A 21,079-nucleotide genomic window follows, 5' to 3' on the forward strand; every position below is an offset into this window, starting at 1 on the left:
GGCAGTTCTGCCCCTTCCAGAACCAGAACAATACAGCCAGTAAGTAACAGGCATTGTTCGGAAGGGATAAAGTACTTATCTCCCCATTTTCAAGGAACCGCATTTTCCTCAGGGTATGATGGGAACCCAGTTTTATAATGAATTCTCACACAGATACTTTATTTTGGTCAGTCCATATCTCCTAGTGCTGGTCTACTACCAAAGCTGTTCATACAGGCCTTTAAACCTACCTTCACCTCAAAGAAGGCTGATCCAAATGTTGGCCACCGGTATATTATTTTCAAGAAGGCAATCTTGGCCTCGTCCACAGTTTTTTCTTCATGTTTGCTATATGCTGCAATAATGCTCTGTTTAGAAGAAAGGATACACAGCCGAGTCAGCTGGAGACAGGCACGTTTCCACTGTCTAGCATTAGCACTAGAGAAGGCATCAGACCATCAGCAAGGTCAGTCTTGTGCCCACAGCAACAGAAGACCATGAAAATCAGTCGCCTACCATGCCATGGGGCAAAGTGGGACCAGAACCTCCCCAGTGTTTCTTACTAATGAGTTGTGTGAAGGAAGTCCAGGAGCTCAAGGGAACAGATTCCAGGGCAGAGAGGCGGTAATAGTGTTCCCAGCAGACATAGATCTCATTTTCTACTGAAACATTTAGGGGGGGACCCTCCCTCTGTTTTTGAAGTATGTGCTGAAGCTTTCTTGCCTTTTGGTGAAGAAAAGAGCCTTTTGCTGTGAGTAGCATGTACACAGTGCAAGGTCACTGACTTGCTGGCCAACCTTTTAAATATTTAGCATGTCTTAATTTTCAGTTTCTGTACGAGGTCCTCAAATCACCACGCCCATCACTGACTTTCAATATCTAATTCTTCTTCTGGACATAGAAAAGAGATTAATATGTCCAAGAAAAATGCACATCTCAAAGCAGTCCCAGGCATGCAGATATCTTTCAAAGTTTTGGTAGAGATGATGACTGCATCTAGATCATAAGTGGCAAAACAGCATCACTCTACAGTGCTTTCAAAGATTCATATCAAAAAAGTAGTGTGGATTGATGTATTTCTTCTCTCATAAAGCTCTATCAAAGTAGTAAGAATAATGAAAGCCTTAAGAAGTGCTTTTTCTTACCTTCTTCCACTCATCTGCTGAGATTGCTCGGAGCAGATTGTCTGGCACCAGCTCCTTCAGGATTTTGGGGATGATTGCCAACTGTGTGCGGTCATTGTTAAAGCGCACTTTATAAATCAACCCTGCCAGCTGGACAGCTTCATCCTTGGAACATTTGTGGTAGCCTCTGAGGTACTTTGGCAACTCCTGGAAGAGACACGCTCTGAATTCAGACAGAAAGGGCTGAAGCAAACACTGACTTATGCATACTAAAACTGTGAGGTCAGGGTGTGGGTCTCACCAAGCACATTCCAAGGGCATTCCAAGAACTTTTGGCTCCTTCTGGAGTTTCTCCATACAGTCATGGAGGAAAATGAGCGTGTCCAAGGAACAATTAGGTTAAGGAGCTGTGCTCTTGACATAACTGTATAGCTAAGGCATGAACAATAAAACATAAATCTGCTTCGGAGTCTGAACTGTGCTCCCCAGAGGTGTTCCTCCGGAGGCTTTATAATGTAGGCCTTGGTGAGTGAGAGAGTAATACTCCGGCAGGCTTACTTTTTCGGGAGTATTTCTTGGCTTATTGCTGATACATTTACACTTTGGGGAGCTGGTTACCTGGTGGTAATGAAAAATTGAATCAGCTTTCAGGTCCTTCCCAGGAGTTACGTTCAACCACAGCTTTCTCATGAAGTACACTTCATAAGCCACAGACATAGCAGCCCCTAAGGAAACAACATCTTGTCATTGTCCTCTGTGTCACTGTAGAGTTCCACAGTGAGTGGAACTCCAGTTGTGAGTTTCTTCAGAAATACAGTTCTGCTTTTAATAACAACAAAATTACAAACAACAACAAAAACAGCACAGAAAAGGACATTTTAGATGGCCAAGGAATTGTGACTAGTTGTCAGTTCCTGGACACCCATCATGCAGTGATCTGAGGTGCAACATTAGACTCTTCAGAGGTGGATGAATAATTGAGGGTCCCAACAATATGAGCGTTTGTTATTTCTTGCTGCTCGTGACAGCTATTTGCTGATCTTCAGCACACTTGAATTATGTTACAGTGATGCTGGTACATTCCCCAGTGGATGTGTTTACAGAAATGAACTGTGATTTAGTGCACTGACATCTTTATGCTGTGTTTTTCAGAGATCCTAACAGCTGCATCAGGTGTGGGGAGAAGAGGGAAGCTAGAAAGTCTTAGATACCTAGTGCTTCTGGAAGTTGAACCTCACTGTCCTGAAATAAGCAAAGGTCAGGGTCAATGAATATGAAATTTGAGGCAAGTTTGAGTTTGCCGTAGATTTCAAAATGCAAGTTGTACATGGGGGTGAAGTGGAAAGAATTGCTGTCATTACTGTTATATTTTTTTATGCTAAAAACACATTCTTCTAGCAATGCAACTTGTGGTCTGGTTATCACCAGGTAGTAATGCAGACAGCAATTTTCTAATGACCAAAGGAATGGGAATGACACTCTGTAAAGAACCTATTTACATGTATTGGCTGATACTTGATCTGGCAATGTATGAGCCTTGAATTATAAGCAGGATCAATCTATCTAACATGCATACACCCAGATGTGTGTTTTGGATGCAACAAGTCAAAGAATAATTTGTACCAATTTAAAATTTCTGCAGAAATCCTCAGACAAGATATTCTGGTGTTTCTGACAGCCAGTGGCTGGCTGCATGAGGTCACTGGATCTTAATGCTGGTGCAGGCAGGAACTGTGTATGTACAAACAAAAATGGTACTAAGACAACCTTGTCACACATTTGGCAAGATGGAATAAATCCTACTGGGTAAATTTGCTGCTTTTCCAGTTCAACACATCATTTCACAAAGGTTCTTGTCATGCTGGTACTCCCCTTACCATCTTTCACTGGTTTATTCCTCCTGTTCCAATCTGTCACCTGCCTTAGCGAGTCAAAGAAATAGTCTGCTTCATTCTGACTGATCACCTGGAAGACGCCAAACAATGAAGGGGAGAAAAGAAGGATTAGTAGATTGTATAAAATACTACCTGTGCCCACATACGCAAGTATTTTCTTTCCCTTTCTACAGCAAGACAGCACGATTACAGCAGGAAAGACAGAGGCAAGGGGTAACAAGTGGAGAAACAGGAGAAGGAGGAGGACTTACACGATTTCCGTTTCATATGGGAAGGTTTATTCCATCTTCTGTTGCTTTTTTCCTTCCAACCTCCTTACTGAAGTCAAGCTGAAGATGCCTACCTTATCCTAGCTATCTCATAATAAAATACTGACAGATACTGGGTTCCTCTTCTCAGGAACACAGCACATCAGAAACTCCCTGTGCTTGGACTCAGTATTGCTTTTGCCACGATCACAATCCTCAAGCAGTTCCAGAGAGAAGAGACTTCTCAGCAAAGCAGCCTACCCAGACTTCAGGGAAGGCAAGTTTTGGGAAACTAGAGAGCAACGACTGGTGCTGGTCAGCCACTGCTTTCCCTAAGACTAGTGAGTACTGCAGATATACAGCGTATCTCTTGGGCAAAGCCTGAGTTCAGAAAGGCTGAATCCAGCAGTATGCAACATGCAGTTTGCTACCATCCTAGCAGCTGCAAGAAAAGCTATGTCCTCTGCTTTTAGTACCACGTGTGTACCAGTAGACTGATAGAAACTCTGCATCTCCATCCAGCTTCTTCAGGAGACTCAAGTGTCAAGTGCTAGAATTTCTAGACTAGGTTGTATCCCTTCAGCATGACAGAAGCAGTAATGACTGGCTCTGTTGCTTCACTTCATATATGGTTACTTAGGTAGCCTGGAGGAGAAGTAAGAGAGGAAGAGGGGGTCTGGCTACCCTGCCATAGCTGAGAAAAGTTACCTTGTCTGCAATCTTGACAAAGAGGCTGAAGCCTTCCCAGGAGCTCAGCTGTAATTTGGAAGCGATGTTCTGACACAGAGTCCGGATTTTGGTATTTGTTCCCACATCAAATGTCTGTGAGATAACAAGACTTTAGTCACAAAGAGGAGAGGAACAAGTAAGAACACTGAATATCTTGAAACGTGTTCCTGCATAAATACATCATGGCTGGGAAAATGGTCAAGGCTGGGAAAACAAGTAAGTTCTCACCTCTTCTGTTTCATTGGGGAAGCAAATCTTGTGTGAGATCTTGGTGTTGTTCTGTAAGATGGCCTCAACCTCCACAGGATGAGGTGCCCACTTCCTGGAGCCATTCCTGGAAAACGCCACCACCAACATAAGAGAGATCAGTGCTGGATGTTTTAGGAGTTAAACAGTGTTTCTTCCAAACAACAGATTCCATTTAAAATGCTTAGCTCTGTGACATGGGGAGGGCTCTAATGGACCTGTGCCCCAGTGCAAATTCATTGTATTAGGAGCAGAAACTGAGGAGCTTATTAGCATGTATATTACAAGGCTGTTCTACTCTGCAAGGAGGCTGTATGAATAAGGCACCGTCCTACCCAGTACCAGCAATCCTGTGTATTCAGCAGCTGTTTTCCTTACTGTTACTGAAGTGTGAAGATAGTGGCCATTTTATTTTAACTCTTGCATCAGCTAAAAAATTTGCATACAGATATAAAATGAATATTACAGCTCAGGATACAAGTATTGGAAAAGTTTGGACAGCTGCTCTAAGCATTATGGTTTATATAAGAACTGGCATGTAATCACTGACTCATGAGGTGCTGAAGCTGCACAGTCCCAGTTCATTGAAATTATATCTCAGAATAGAGCTGTCCTTTAACCAGAGGAACTGGGCCTAGAGTAGGAGTCGTGCAAAAGCCTTGGTATGGTTAAAGTGAGGACAAGCCTAGCACGTTACCTTCCAGGGCCGGTCTTTTCCTGTCCTCAGTGGCATAGGGCAGGCTGTTGGGAGATGTTACATACTGTAGCTTTCTGCACCAAACTCTTCTCTCACATGGAGTCAAGCTCTTAGGAGGAGAGCTTAGTCTGGCATCCAGCTTTAGTTATGTAGTTTTGGAAACACTTTTTTCCCCAATCACTAAAGTAGCAGTTGGAGAAGGAAAACCTGACTGTAAACCCAAGTTGAACAGTATGTGTTTTGGTACTGCGCAGGCCCTGTATGGAGTGTGGACATTGCCATCAATTCCTGGACATGCTGCAGAGGGAGGCCACAGGAGACCAAGGATGTGCAGCACCTGGGCTGGAGGCACAGGGCCATCTTCCCTTGCAGCCTCAGCTAGGAATTCATTGCTAAAGAAATATCTGCTTAACACCCATCAGAATGGTCTCTGTTTCCCTAGCCAGAAGTCTGGGGATGTAGCAGTAAAGCTTCGTGTTTGTGGAGGAAAAGGTGTACCTAAGGGCTCAGTTGGCTTCCACTCTGTGTAATTGTAGGTCAGTCCTTTGAGCTGTCTGCTCTCCCCTTTCCAAGGAAAGCAGGTTACTCATAGGGAGAAAAAATAAGAGTGGGTGCAGGAAAGCAAATGCTCTCAGAAAACAACATTTTGTCTTTGTTCCTCTTCCCTTCCCCCAGACTCCAGATTTGGGGCAGTTTAGCAAAAAGATCTCTCCTCCAAAATAGTCCATTATGCTTTCCTCTCCCTGGTTCACCACTCTGAAGAAGCTCTATACAGCTCAACAGGGCTTAGAGCATGAATAGCATATGATATAGGGAGGCGGGAAATTTTCAGTCTTCTCCATGGAAAGAATAATGAATAGCATTCCTCGCCATGCATTTTTTCATGCATTTCAAAGGCACATTCATTGTGCAGTGACATTTCCCCAGCCATGCCAAAACTTATCCACTGCAAGGGGGGCAGCCACTGTGTTAGCAAATTCCTTTCAGTTTGCGTTACTGGACTTTTAATTCTTGTAGCTCATCACTGTCTAAGGATCACTGCCATATGGCCATGCGAAGTGGCTTCCACTCCCAGCAACACAGAAATGATGGCCCTTGCATCGCACTGAATTGCACCCATCATGCAGAGCTGCAGAGCTTGGGAAGCACCACGGGCTGGATGCCCTGCTGCTCCAGCCCTCACCAGGACAAGGGTAATGCTTAGCACTCTGAGAAGTGCCCTGGTGTGAACAACCATGGAAGTCTCAGGGCTTTGCTCATTTGTGTTTCTTCAGAGAAAAGAAACTGACTGTGTTGATCTTTTCCCAGCATGGATCTGCTTTACTTCACAGAAAACCAACAGCCACATTAGCACGCTGCAGATCTCAGTGACTTCATTGGTGTCACTCCACTGAAGTAAAAGTTGGTATTTTACTCATCACGTGAGTAAAATGTAGTATTTTTAGCTGCAAATGTGCAGATCTGTGCTACTGAGATTCAACAAAATCAAGACTAATCCTCAGGCACATATGAGGGAGATAAGGACATGCTGCCTCACCAAAGGAGAGCAAGGTCAAGACCTCATCAGTGACGCCTCAGGATTTCATTTCACAGAATCACAGAATCATCTAGGTTGGAAGAGACCTCCAAGATCACCTAGTCCAGCCTCTGACCTAACACTAACAAGTCCTCCACTAAACCATATCACTAAGCTCTACATCTAAACGTCTTTCAAAGACCTCCAGGGATGGTGACTCAACCACTTCCCTGGGCAGCCCATTCCAATGCCTAACAACCCTTTCAGTAAAGTTCTTCCTAATATCCAACCTAAATCTCCCCTGGCGCAACTTCAGCCCTTTCCCCCTCGTCCTGTCACCAGGCACGTGGGAGAATAGACCAACCCCCACCTCGCTACAGCCTCCTTTAAGGTACCTGAAGAGTGTGATAAGGTCGCCCCTGAGCCTCCTCTTCTCCAGGCTGAACAACCCCAGCTCCCTCAGCTGCTCCTCGTAAGACTTGTTCTCCAGACCCCTCACCAGCTTCGTTGCCCTTCTCTGGACTCTCTCGAGCACCTCCATGTCCTTCTTGTAGCAAGGGGCCCAAAACTGAACACAGTACTCAAGGTGCGGCCTCACCAGAGCCGAGTACAGGGGGACAATCACTTCCCTAGCCCTGCTGGCCACGCTGCTTCTTATGCGAGCCAGGATGCTGTTGGCCTTCTTGGCCACCAGAGCACACTGCTGGCTCATATTCAGCCGACTATCAACCAATACTCCCAGGTCCTTCTCTGCCAGGCAGCTTTCCAACCACTCATCTCCCAGCCTGTAGCGCTGCTTGGGGTTGTTGTGCCCCAGGTGCAGGACCCGGCACTTGGCCTTGTTGAACCTCATACAGTTAAATTTCAAAATGCATGTCTTTTAGTGTGTTTGACATAGCCCAACTCTGGGAATTGAGTGATTATGTGTAATGCTCAACTTTTTAAAATGTTGCTAACGCTGAAAGAAAGGAGTGAAACTGTGACATGGACCTCTCTTAGTGGTTCAAAGTCCCTAGGAGAATTAAAAGCAATGACCATTTCAAAGAAGAAGATGTACAGAGAGAAAGGAAAGTACGAGTATTGATGTTTTAGTCCATGCGATTTTCTGGCACCCGATTCATGATGTTTGAACATTTTGGGTTGGCTATATCTAGGACTGTGTACCTCATCACTGTCTGAATCCTCCGACTGCACTCCGTGGCCAGTGGCTCTTTCTTACGCGTCTCCACAAACTTCTGGGCGTGTTTCAGCAGTGACTTGCTGGGTGGGAACAGGCCGGTGCAGAGCCAAAGAAGCTGCCAGCCCTTGGTCACACTGTACCTGTGAATGCAAAGCAAATGGTTCTGCTGTAGCTGCACGTAATTCTTCCTTTGACCACACACCAGCTTTAGGGAAGAGAAACACACTCGCATCATGGCACATGGCATTCAGCAGAGAGCTGCAAATCAACAGAGTCTTCGCATAGGAGCTGACAGCCCTTTTCTGTGCAACAACCACAGCCCGTATGTGAAGGTAATGCTAAATCATGGCTTATAAGTATCATAGCAGTTGCAAATCTCATGAATAAATACAAGCTCTAGTTTAACAGTCATCTTGGCAGCAGTGACCTTGGTGCTATTCTCTGCGAAAACCACTGTCAATTTACTGTTCGAGCTCACAGTTGTTTAGATTGTGTTATATCAGGCGTTTTTATTCACCTGCCCTCTGTGCTGGGCAGCTTTTTTCAGAACACAAGCACTTTGCTTGCAATTTACTTTCCCTTACGTGTGCTCCTCTTCTGATAAATGAGCAAGCAGATGACATCGTGTAGTGAGGTAGTTACAGCTCTTAAAAATGACAGTTCCTCCAGCCTCTGGGTCTGTGAAATTTGCCAGCCAAAGTTCTTCTGGCATCTCACCCTCATCAGTAAGACTCTGTAGGTGGTCAGTGATTCTGCTTTCAAAGCCAGGAGCAGAACACACTTCATCTGTGTCCTGGGAATTGCTCCAAAATGCTAAGTGGTGTTGCTTGGGAAAGCCAGTGGGTCTGTCTCTGTATTGGCACCAGGACTTTGCAGAATAAAGAGGTCCTGGCTTCTTTATTCCCATTTACTTTTCCAGTTTTGCAGATGAAGAAACACTATTTCAATCCCATTTATACTCTATAGATCAGTGGTGTTTGTGTCTGTTTGAGAGCAGGACATAGTCCACAGGGCAGGAGCCTGGGAAGGATAAAAGATTTGTTGCTGTGGCTGTTCTAATGAAAATATATGGAAATAGCCACCTTTCAAGCATTTTCTCCACCTCTGTGATCGCTCTCAAAACACTGAATGACCCACAGGACTAAACTGGTAGAGTATAGCAGGAATGGCACTGGCACCATGGTTACAGACTGTGCATTAAATATCCTGTAAGATTTACTGCATGCAAGGAGATTTACCATTTAATAGTTACACTCATGGTAAGAGTTCCACTAAGTTTAATATTTGTACAGTAAGAAAAAAGACACTAATAAATAGAAGCTCCTTCTCTAACTTTTGCAGTGACACAATGCATCCAGAAATTGACAAACTATTTTGTTAATAATTAGAATTGTTCTATTAATATCTTAAGCTTCTTTTTGCAATTCAGTTCCTCTGGAAGTAGGTCAAATTACCATTTTATAGGTTGGGAAGCAAAACACCAACCTGTTTCCGAGACTTACCTGTGTGTAGGGGCTCTTGTGTAACCATGTGTTCTGCAAGCCTGTTGTGTAAGCTAATTAATGTAACTATTCAGAAGGATTCACTGATAGTAAAAAATTTAGTGTGAACTACATGCTTGTAAGAGGGAAATATTGTCACTGGGAAGCTTAAAACAAATGGAGGGCTGGCAGAACAGTCACTGAAAGCATCCAAGAACTCTCTGCAATGCCATGTTTTCTCCACAGGCTGCCTTGGGACAAAAAAGGGCTTCAGTAACACCTTTCTGGCCATAGCGCACAGAGATGAACAATGAATGCTGATGGGAGCAGCTAAAGGGAGATGAATAATGGTTCCACTCCATGGCCTAGTAGTGCCAGTCAGTGGTTCTGAGTGCTCTGCAAAGGTGAGCCCCACAGAAGGTATCAGCCCATTTGCACACCCTTCTGTCTGTCCCCACACTATCACAGGTGTAGCAGTTTCCTGATCACCACCTGCACTTAAGAACCCTGGGTCCTATAGAAGCAGACTGTTTGCGCTTAGGTGAGTACCTGTTTCTGTTCTCAGTTAGCTGCTTCATGATCTGACAGTAAATTTCATCCCGCAGGACCTCTTCCTGAATAGCTGCCACAAATATCTGGTCAGTGACTTCCACAGAAGAGTGTGCCTGTTTTGATGGGTAGTCCCCCATGAATTTCATGATGGGTAAATGTGCTGTTAAGGACAAAAGCAGGTCATTTTTGAAAGATAAACGGGAAGTCTGACCTGGATCCTAACATGTTAAGCTACTCTGCTGAGGTATGAGTGGGAAATACTGAGAGAAAGATCTGGAATATATTCTGTGATCATCCCCTTTCCCTGGGCAGCAGTCACTGCCTGTTCTGGGTGTATGTAGTAAATCCCACTCACCCCTATACCCCCATTCTCAGTTAAGTAGGTCATCACCAGTTGTGGAGCACTGGGAGGAATAGGAACCTTTTCTCTGTAGACAAGGGAAAAATGTTAAGTTATGCAGAGCTGACTTAATTCAAACACATACAAAGACACCATCCCTCCTCTGCTTAACATAAGTGAACCACCAGTAATGTGGATGTGGTATTATCTCAGTGGAGGTGAGTTTAGTGGAAGCAGCTCATCTTTCCACCAAGAGTCCTCAGGTCCCAAAAAGAAAAGTGAAAGGATATCAATGAAGGCCTGACAAGCCAGGTCCCGAAGATCAGGGTCTGTGCATGCTTTCTTCAGCAAGGGCTGTTTTAAGGGCTCCTTAGAGTGTGCCCACAGCTGATTGCGTCCACGAGATTTCTGGAGAACAGCTTTGCTAATGGATTCCTTCTCAGGAGTCCTGAATGAAGACAAGTGCAGGCAACACAAAATTACTGGATCAGTATTGCTATGAAAATAGATGATGATCAAGAAGAGATATCTCTAAGCATATTCTTTCCCAAGACAGTGATTTCATATCCCTTTTGATTATGCAGGTCAGCAAAAACCAGGAAAATGTAGCTTCTTTAAGATCCAGAAAGGAGGATGGTACAAAATGAAGAGAAGTTTTAGAAGTCTAGTTTTTCTCCCTCAGATTTTGTGTAAGTGGTAGGTGCTAACTAGTAAGTGCTGAAGAGTGGATGAGAAGTAAGCACAGGGCCTGCTGGAAAGACAATAAAAAGTTCCAGCTGGGATTCTTCTACCTGTCCCTTTGTATTTCTGCCGACAAAAGACAGAAGCAGGCCATGTGACAATCTCTGCATGTCCAAAGTTACACTTCATTACAGGGAACAAAGAGAAGAAACCCAATCAGAAACTGATTACATCCTAGTTGTTCTTCAGTGATCCTTAAGCCTAGAACTTTCCTAGGGCCCATGCTGCACAGGGAGCTTCACCTGAAGTGTTCATAGGAGAATTCCTCCAGGGTATAAGGCTTCACTTCGAGATCCTCTTCATCAGGCTCATCCATGTAGGAGTTCTGTGAAGCTGTCCTCCTCTGGTCTGGAGACATCATCAGCAAACTCTGAAAGGACACAGCCATGTACAGATGTCACATGGACAGGTCTCTGCACAGCTTGTCAAGTGTTACTCAGCATATATGTGCAGATGGTATATACTAAGCTTGAGTACTGTATGCTGCAGGAGATCTTCTGTCTCCTAAGCAGCATCTACAGAGGCTCAAGAAAGACTTGGGAGTAGGAGACTCAGGGAAGTGATTTCCATAGTCCCAGCAAAAGTAACCATCATAATATGAGGAATTATCGAGAGCATAATGCATATTAAAATTGCACCTGCTTAACACTGGTGTGGGTTTTTTTTTTGCCCACTTCGTCAGTTTATAACTTGTTAGCACAGTAACCAATATGCTGAGTCTCCAAAACTGAAGAAAAAATTGTTAACAAACAGTGATCAATGGGAAACCTTGTGTTGAATCCCTAGAAGACCATGTTCTTTTAAAGCACCCTGCTACACTTTGCAGGAAAGCATTTCTGCAAGAAAATTCAACTGCACATCTATTAATCGCTACAGGTTCCATGTACTGAACCCCCTAATAGTGAATGGACCATTATTTTGAAAGTCATTGCTTTTGTGTAAATGCAGTCTTCTCCTTAGCGTTTGGGCTAGGTTTAGTTTTGTTTTCAGAGAAGACAGAATAAAATGCCTTGTTTCACTGGGAGATATAGAACTTGTCTGAATTCAGAGGAGTGATTAATTTCCATTTATAAATTTAATCCTATTTAACACTTGTTTATCTTCCAGTCTCTTCAAAGAGTGTACAGCTTTCTTACCAGCACTTGACTAGAGGGTTTTGTGAGAGAAGGAACAATGTAGATCTCTTCCAAAAATACATTCCCTGTTTTGCCTGTCCTTTCATTCTGGGCATAAATCCAACCAGAGCTTTCATCTAGTCTTTTATCCTCGGTCAAGATTAGCAAGTCTCCCTTCTTGAAGGACAGGATGGCAGGATCTTCTGAAAAAAACAGAATAAGGGAGTACTGTTCAGGCTTGACAGTCCAAGAAATGTAAAGGCATTTCAACATGAAAGACAAGGGAATTGTATTTCGAAGGTCTGAATTCAATTAGCAACAGAAAGTGATTTGTGTAAATACAGCTAATCATCCAATAACACTTCATAGAAATCACTTAAATTTTCTCTGCCAGACTGATTTTGATTCCAGTGAGGGCAAAAGTAGAACTCCATTTGAATCAAATGGATACAGAATTTTTGTCTAGAGCTGGCAGTAGAGCATGGAAAGAAATTCCAGTTTACCACCTGTGAAAGTTTTCTGGAAAGTATTTCCAGGGAACCCAACTCCAGCTTCCTACTATAAGCAGGCTGAGTTGTTGGCCACCTGTCTAAACAAAATATACAAGAAAGTAGAAAGTAGACTAATCTGTAAGTGAAGGTCTTGAATCACATTGCCTTACACTTGGCATAACTGTGCTGATCACTGTGCGTTCATCCTGGAGCAGAGCAACTCTTGCTGAAGTTCTCCCACTTCTCTGAGCTCTTTCAAAGAAGTGCTGTGGGTTCTCTCAAGGTTTCTTCCCTACTCTGTTGAAAAGTTCTAGAGCTTACCTTGGGATTTTTTCTCATTCATTGCCACAGCGAATCGTGATCTCTTCTTTAGTCCTTCCAGGAACATGACCACCAGTTCAGCAATGACAATGCTGTTTACAGATGTCAGGACAAACTCCTCGGCACGAAGTGTGATGAGAGTGCAACTCTGTCCAAATGATTTCACTGCCCTATGTGTTAATGAATAGTTTGTTACCAGAGTGTCTGAAAAACTTACAGAGCCATCTGCAATCACAGCCAAGGAACCTACACCTCCTTGTAGTAGACAACTGCCTTAGAGTGAGCATTGGTAGATCCTAATTTGTCTTCTCATGATTTGGTAGGTCTGAAGAACTGACGTGCTTCAGGTTCTTTGGATTCCAGCGTCTTATATACAAAAACGCTTCATTCTAGATAACACAACACCTTTCTTTTGGAATAACTGGGCAACTAATTAAATATGTTTTCATCCTCACAGAGGTATTCTTCTTGTATGTAAGACCCTAAGCTTTAAATGATCTGATGCAAGGATGTGTGCCCTGAATGAGCCAATGATTACACTTTTTTTCTCTCAGCTATTCTGTTCAGCTCCATCACACTTGAGAATTGTATGAACTCCCCGCTTGTACAACTGTTGACGGCTTAACTATGCTATTTGGGCCATTCTTGTCTTACACATCTGTGCTTCCTTACACCTTTCCAGTTGAGCAGGGTCCTTTCACTGATCAGGAAGATTCAGCCATTTCAGTATTTCCTTTACAGGCTGCTCAGAACGTGTCCTTTTTATTTCCCAGACTTAGGCTAAACCACCATTCCAGGCTCAGATCAAATCACTTAGGGGGATGGCAGAGAAAGTACACCTCCCTCCTACATGGAGGCCCCTTTCTGAACGTGGGCAGGGCTGCCTTCTTCAGATCTTGTATTTCTGGGGCACTCACCGATTGGTGTGGATGCCAGTTATCTCTGGGAAGGTCAGATCAAGGATCTGCTTTTCTGACTCATCCAAGAAGCAGATACCTTTCCAATTTACAGCAAGTATAAAGTGGTTCTTGGGCAAGCTGGGACCTGGAAATGCAGAGAAAACTACTCAATGCTATACAAGTCCTTCTCTATTGATCTTATATTTATCCTCTACTCCTAGGCTCGAGACATTACCTGAAAACTTAGTGACTTCAAAGAATCTGGAAAAAAGCAAAGGCCACTGAAAGCGAGCAAAATCTACAAGTTGTTCCTTCACAGTCTGACGGGAAATATGATCCTGTGTGTATGGGGCCTGCAATAGAAAAAGATAGCCAAATTTTTCTCAGTAAATTCTGATTTACATGATCTGCAGACAATAAAGAGCAAGTTCATTCCAAAGGTTCCCAGCAGCCCTCTGCTATCACTGATGTCAAGGGTACCTGGCGAAATTCAAATAGGGAACAGTCTCCAGGGGACCAAACCACACGCAGCTAAGGCATGTGGATTTCCACAGGCATGTGGATTTCAGATTTCCCTCAAAACCCCACTGATGGGTTAAAAGTATAACACATTCTGGGTGCCATGAAAATTACCCAGGTAACCTATTTCCAGACTAAAATTATTCTCCATCCAGTGCCCATTCTGACTCAATTGTCAGATGGGAAATAACCTTAAAAAAGAGATTTAACTGTACTTTGTTCGTTCTGGCTCCTTGTTGAGCCCTATATGTAAGAATGGTTGGAAAGGTTCTCCTCTCTCCCAGTCCTAACTATTTGGGATAGACAAACAGATGTTTTTCCTTCTTCCCTCAATAGAATAGAATAGAAATGGTGAAAGATGCAGAAGCTGGTGCTTGAGTGCAGTTACCCAGCAGTGCCAGACAAACCTCTTACCTTAGCATGTGCGTAGGTTATAAGGCTCACCCACTTTTCCAGGGGCTTGGACTTCAGCTGTTTCACTGGGATGCAGTCATGGAGCACTTTCTGCACAAGTTCATTGTGGATGGAATCTCCAAACTGGATGTAACAATATTTTGCACCTATCTCCACCAAATCCTCCTCCTGAAACAATTAATCCATTAGAAGAAGCCTAGAAAAATGTCACAAAGTCCAGCTAGCTTTGTTCAACCTTGAAGGCAGTTTAGGAACTGTTTTTTTTCCCCACCTTTTTCTGGATAACTCTTGACAGCCATACAGCATAAGGAGAGACTAACTTCATACGATCATAGAATCAAAGAGATTATTAACAAAGATATTTCAAAGGGACACAAATTGTTCCTCTGAACATGCCTCCAGTTGCCACACGAACTGAGCTACAGAAAAAAATCTATTACAGCTGCCAGCATGACAGCTGGCATAATCACCTTGACAGGAATTGTCCATTATACGGAAAGAGTTGTTCACAGCCATTAGAAACTTTGTTCATCCTCTCACTTTCTAATGTTCATTCAGTTTTGTCTCTTTAGGAGGATGAACAAGGAGACCCACCTTCTCACAACGGTACTCTCCAAACCGGATGCCACGAATGACTTGATGGTAAATGAGATCTGTGCTGATGGGATCCTCCTGGGAGTTATGCCAGGGGGTGAAGATTTCCTTCCGAAAGTAAAGCCTCCAGGGTGCATTGCGTTCATGCGTGCCCTGCTCCTTTGCTAGCTGCTCACACTGAGAGATGGCATCTAGGACATGATCTCGTCCCCCACCCAGTGACCAGACCTAGAAGAAAGGGACACTGCATTTACTGGCATGTCTGCCTTGCATCTCAGCAAAGGACAACAAGCCCAAACCTCCTTGGTCTCCTGACAGAAAAAACAACAACAAAAACCCCTGAAAAGGTGAGCAGATGGATGTGCAAGTTACACTTTGGCAATAGTGTGTATTTTTAAGTGGAGGGATGGTACTGGGAAATATAAGTTAGAAGATGAGATGAGACAGCTCTGCAAGGTTTGCAGTCTTCTGTTTGTCTCCGTGTACTTCTGCGTATCCCTTGTATATTCCCTTAAATGTGCATGCAAGTGTTTCTGTAATCTAAACAAACGTGCCATCTCTGAAATATTTTTTTTTTTGCAATTGGTACCTAACTCTGAGCACCAAGATGTCATCCTGCTGTGTATATCCGTTCCCCAGTATTACTGTTAAAAGAGAGAGAGAGAGCGAGAGACAGAGGGAAAAACAAAACAAACAAAAAGGAGGCTAAAATGCCATCATGTGAGCTAACAGTAGCAGCCCTGCTGCAAAGCTGGTGGCTTTCAATGCATGTGCCACGTGGTAGGGACTGCATCAGCAGCACCATATATAACACAGGACAAGAAAGTTGTGTGCAGCAGCACAGGTAGGAAATAGGCCTTTAAACAGGGCACCCTAGTATGTGAGACCTGCTAGTTTCACCCCGTTACAGCAGTTCTGCAGTGCTGCATGCACGGCCAGCTGTAGGTGGGATCCCAGAACTGGGGGAGACCATAGTGCTGCACTGCCCTGGTATTCAGCTGGTGTTCAGAACTGATTTGATTCAAGCACTAGGATGGGGACAGACATGCTTTCAGAAGTCACAGGGATTCCTCGCAGCTGTAACCCACAGAAAGAGAAGGCAGCTTCAGTTCTAGTTTTCTACACCTTACCTTATCAAACACAGCAATGTAGAGTGAAAAACCAAACACATCCTTCAGTTTGGTTTTATCTGCTATGAACTGGCAGATCTCTTTTGCAATGGAAGCAGAGTCTGCAGGGACAGTGATGCTTTGGCCATTCATCAGGGTGACATTAAACATAATGGGTTTCTTCTGCTTTGTTGCCTGTAAGTCAGATGTAAATGAGAGAAATAAATTAGGGGCAAACCTTATTTTTCCATAGAAACTGAAGAAGGCATTTAGATTTAAGAGCTCCACACTCTGTACACCCTAGTCAACAATCTAAGTGAACTTCGAAAGCCCACCCAGTTTCTTCAATGCATAGTGAATTTTAAATATAAATGACCTCTCTGGAACAGCACTGGAATCAAGTTCACAGCTCAGGGGAGCTGATCATTACATATCAGTGTGGATTGATAGACTTTTCCTGAGTCCTTTTTAGCACGTTGACTTTTAGGTGCAGCCTTATATGCACCAGTGGACAGATAGCCTGCAGCAAGCATTTTGCCCAGGAAGATGCATGTTAGGCAGTGGGGTCACTAAGGTTTAGGAAGAACTTAAATAGGGGTCTTAATTTATGGCTTGTATGACTTCTAATTATTAGGTTGACATTTAAAGGAAGGGGGTGGGCAATGTAACAGTATCATACGCACTTCTGCCCTCCATTTTAAAAGCACAAGCCCTGCTCAGTTCTTTCCAAAAATATGTAGAGCTTCCCTTAGTAGATGGTTCTGGCCTGTAGCTCCTGAGTGGTTGGAGGTATCTCACTGCAAATCACGTGGTGTAGCTCTAACTTACGTTCTCCATTGGATTTAGGTTAGTGGAACAGCCAGAAAACCCATAAGAAACCTTAAGAAGCTACACAGACTAAGGCAGTTGGTCTTCAAACCCCTTGCACAATTCATTTCCACCATTGGACTTAGGAAGATCTGTTTGCACAGATTAGTAAATGCAATCCAGCATAAAATGACACAGTTCAATATAACTAAGCAAAAAGAGATGCTACCTGAAGTTCCAGCCAGCTTGGAGGTTCAGTCCTTGCTCCATTGACACAGGTACGCCTCAGACGTTCAGCACAATATGGTGCATAGCCTGAGGGCCCCTTGTGGATGAAATTCAGCAGGTACTGTATGCACAGAGCATAAGAAAGAATTAGGAAACAATAATGGCCATAAAACACTAGAAACCCTCTTTAGCTAATAGAATATATTACGATGATGAAGTATACCTGCATTCTGCAGAGTTTTTAGACTGGAAAGGAAGGCTTGTGTCAGTGTATGTCTATTGATTATGTTTAACTGTACCAGAAATACTAGACAATTGAGAGTGTTTATTCCTATGCTTATGCTATGGACAAGGATTAGTGTTTCCAACTGAGGAGCCTGAGGTCTTGTGACATTCTGTATGAAGAGGGCTAATGGCAGGTTAGGGCTGCTGATTATGGTTACTCTTAGTTTTATTAAGTTCTCTGGTATATAAATGGTTGAAATCCATGATTAATGGAAGAGAAGGATTGGAGGAACTGAGCTTTTGGAGTTGTATGGCTCAACTACCTTGGATGATGTGGTATAAGTGTGGACTTACACCCCCAAGCAAGTATTTACATACTTGACTTGTATTTATTGCAAGTGTGGGTCTATGGCTTGTGTCTGGTTTTTGCAAATAGTGGCCACTTGGCAGCATTCATGAGTAATCATTTGAGCGAGGGCATCAAATAAAGAAAGGCTGAAGATTCAGGGATATCTACAGATTCTGTATGCCTCTAAGACTTAGAAGGAAAGCTGATGTCAAGTTGAAGCCACAGTTTGTTTTTCTTTTTCTGTGGTGAGGTGGATTTATCAATCTAAATTTAGAAATTAATGTATTTAAAAAAATGATGGAAGAGCCCAAATCCAAATTTATTGGATTTTATGAGGCTTGGAGATGTAGGGTAAGAACTGGTAAAATATAGGGGGTGATTTTCCACTGGACTCCTGAGTATACTTAATCACTTGGATTGTAACTGAAGATAGGTTTTAAATGCTGGAAAGGCAGGAGTGGAGAGGGTAAAATCTGCCAGATTCTTTGCAGATTAAAGATCTAAAACGAAGGCTGGATCAACAACAGTATCTGACTCATATGGCATGTCAAGAAAAATAGTTTAATGTGAATACAGCGATAACTTTTTTAAATTACAAGATAAGCATATGAAATGAGATTGTTTCTGCAAAAATCACAGTGCCAACTGCTATGGCAGCCAAACAGTTTACATGACTATTTGTATCAAAACACTACCATACAAAAGAAACAAGATCAGCTGAGGCGTTTAAGCTGCTATAGGTGAACAATGTACCTTCAAAAATGTGTCTGAAGGAGGAAAGCAACCAAGGCAAAGTGACAGAAGTATCCAGCCTCGAGCATAGCTGTTCCTGTTGCTGTTTTCAGTGAGTTGTTTGCAAATCTGGCAATAAATCTCATCTCTGTAGTAAAACATGTGAAAGCAACAGATAATGATGATTAACTGTCTTTGGCTACATTTCCATTACAAGCTTGGCATAATGAAGTAGATCTGAGCTAGATTTAACTACATTAACTAGGATACCACCGGCAGTGTGTGACAGAAAATAAGTGTGTTGTTGCTTTGGTAGAAAAAGGCTCAAAATAAGCCTACTGTCCTTTGAAACCCCTTGTTACTCAAGCAGTTCAAGTGCAGTTTCCATGCTGGAATACCTCCCATGACAAGCTGGGGGGCTGTGCAGGAAAACCAGCTACCGGTTTATCCAGATGCGAAATGGATAAACCAAGCGTTGCTGTCTACCCCGTGTGAAACTTGCTCTAAGCTCTCCACAGTACGTGGCTTTTTTCTCATGGCTCTTGTTTGTCAGATCATATGTAGGTTTTGAGATAAGAGGGGGAGAGGGAGGGACATCCTGCTTAATTTTATATTTTTAGGAAACTTGGAGCAAATGGTGTGAGGCCTCAGAGAGTAACAAAGAAAAGGGTGCTTCAGAGTAAGCTTCTGAAAATGCAAGTTGCCTACCGCAAGCACATATGGGAAACGGATGCAAAAAGCTGCATACAAACAAAACTCATTTTAAGTTTTCTCTTGGAACACACATTTGATGAGTTTGATGTGGGAAGATGCAAGGCAGATGAGGTTTTTGCTCACAGGTAGCACATATGATGAAAAGCAGACTGAGGGAGCAGATAGTTAGCTTGTGGCCATTATGATACATTGATTGAAGGCAATTTTTGCCAGATGGGGATCTGCTTCTGGGAGCATTTTGACTGAAACAAAACACTAAGGTAGAGAGAAATGCAGCCCATGGCTGAGGCCAAGGCAGGGCCTGTGCCTAGGCACATTGTAACAGAAGTGTGTTGCATAAGCTAAAACAGCCTAAAATGGAAGGGACAATTCACAAGGTCCAGTCAGAAACAACCAGACTGTCTCATCCTCACACCATGCTTAGGCTAATGCCCAGCCTCATGTTGCTTGTGAGCAGAATTCCCTGTTTAGTGTCTGAGTTGCTCAGCAAACCAGCCAGTCTTTGATTTGAGTACACTGCTTGAGGCCCAGAAACAGGCCATTGAGAAACTGCGGTTATGAGCATGTCTTACACCTAGTGTTCATAAAACCCATATTTCTTACTCTCTCTTAGGTTTTCTTTTTCCTCATACAAGGGCTGTGTTCCACCTGCATGTATTATTGGGTTACAGCACTGAGCTCTGCTCCATTACGTACCCGTGGGAGATTCAGAAAGCCATACATGGAGGCAGCTGACCTAAACCGTGAGAAAGGTGAACCATCCTCTGAAGAGGTGCTTGGCCTGGAGTCTCAGTTGTATGTGTCTAGCTTGGACTTTCAGTCAGGAACCCCCAGAGATAAAAGTGGGACATTTCCAACATAAGGAAAATGCCCCAGGGATTTAGAAAAGGGAATCCCCTTGATGTAACGGGTACCTGATCCTAGAAAGGAGAGGTGCAAGTTTCCTACCTGATGGCAGGGCGCAGAATTGCATTGCCAATGATGAAGTGCACTTTTTCTAAGTTAGACATAGGTCTCTCAGAGATCGAGGTGTCCTCCTGGAAACCCTCTTCTCCACTTCTCAGCTGGTCTGTCACCTGAAAGAAGCCAACCAGAACTCCTGAGCACTCTAGAAACCTCCCCTCTTACCAGGCAACTCTCCCAGAAATGAGAGATGTTCCTTCTCAATCTTTCTGGCTAAATCTCTTCCTACTCAGTGCAAAAGTGGTTAGGACCAGACCATATTTCCCCCCTCCTCCCAAGCTAAGTCATAAAATGCAGTATTACAGCGCTATTATTACTGGCTAGGAAAATGTTGTACTGTCTTGTACAGCCCTAAGCACATGGTGGTTCTCAGTCTGCACAGGACTTTAGACAAACTGTTCTGTAATACCAACAGTTCCCAACCATAAATTGTTTACTGTGTTCAGGAGTCACTCTCCAGGAGGAAGGGATGAAGGGAATCTGCCAGATAATGAATGATATCAGTGTACATGGGGATAATTTCAAAAGAAGGATAATAGTGCACCAGGTATCCCATAAACACAGCTGACCTTGCTTGGCAAGGGAATGAGTTCCCAGCCAGGACGCTGCTGTCACACATCTGTCAGACAGGCATCCAGACAAAGAGACTTAGGGGATGCCGTTTATTTCCAGCTCTTACCTTCCCTGTCAACTTGGAGGACCGTTTCAGCTTCAGGGAAGAGATACCCTTGGAAATCTTGTTATCCTTTCTGCTTTCTCTCTACAACACACAGTGCCATTATAGGAAATTACTTTAATGCACAGCAAGAACTATTCATTAAGAAAGGAAAGATGATCAAATAGAGATGTTTTTGTTTTGTCCTCTCTTGCC

General features: G+C 43.4%; 1 protein-coding gene across 1 annotated transcript in view; it reads right to left on the minus strand.

The window, feature by feature from the left end:
* Positions 1-21,079, minus strand: part of MYO7B (myosin VIIB) — a 48,401-nt gene that overhangs the window by 4,909 nt on the left and 22,413 nt on the right. Inside the window, 21 exon segments of the mRNA XM_050712479.1 lie at positions 231-347; positions 1,125-1,310; positions 1,722-1,828; positions 2,981-3,068; positions 3,955-4,068; positions 4,204-4,309; positions 7,599-7,754; positions 9,645-9,798; positions 10,278-10,435; positions 10,971-11,098; positions 11,865-12,046; positions 12,656-12,825; positions 13,573-13,699; positions 13,790-13,907; positions 14,488-14,655; positions 15,082-15,309; positions 16,212-16,385; positions 17,227-17,346; positions 18,553-18,679; positions 20,194-20,321; positions 20,888-20,968. Of these exon segments, the coding sequence (XP_050568436.1) occupies positions 231-347; positions 1,125-1,310; positions 1,722-1,828; positions 2,981-3,068; positions 3,955-4,068; positions 4,204-4,309; positions 7,599-7,754; positions 9,645-9,798; positions 10,278-10,435; positions 10,971-11,098; positions 11,865-12,046; positions 12,656-12,825; positions 13,573-13,699; positions 13,790-13,907; positions 14,488-14,655; positions 15,082-15,309; positions 16,212-16,385; positions 17,227-17,346; positions 18,553-18,679; positions 20,194-20,321; positions 20,888-20,968 (2,937 nt within the window).

This window comes from Cygnus atratus, chromosome 9 (genome assembly GCF_013377495.2).
Source record: "Cygnus atratus isolate AKBS03 ecotype Queensland, Australia chromosome 9, CAtr_DNAZoo_HiC_assembly, whole genome shotgun sequence".
Taxonomy (NCBI): Eukaryota; Metazoa; Chordata; class Aves; order Anseriformes; family Anatidae; genus Cygnus; species Cygnus atratus.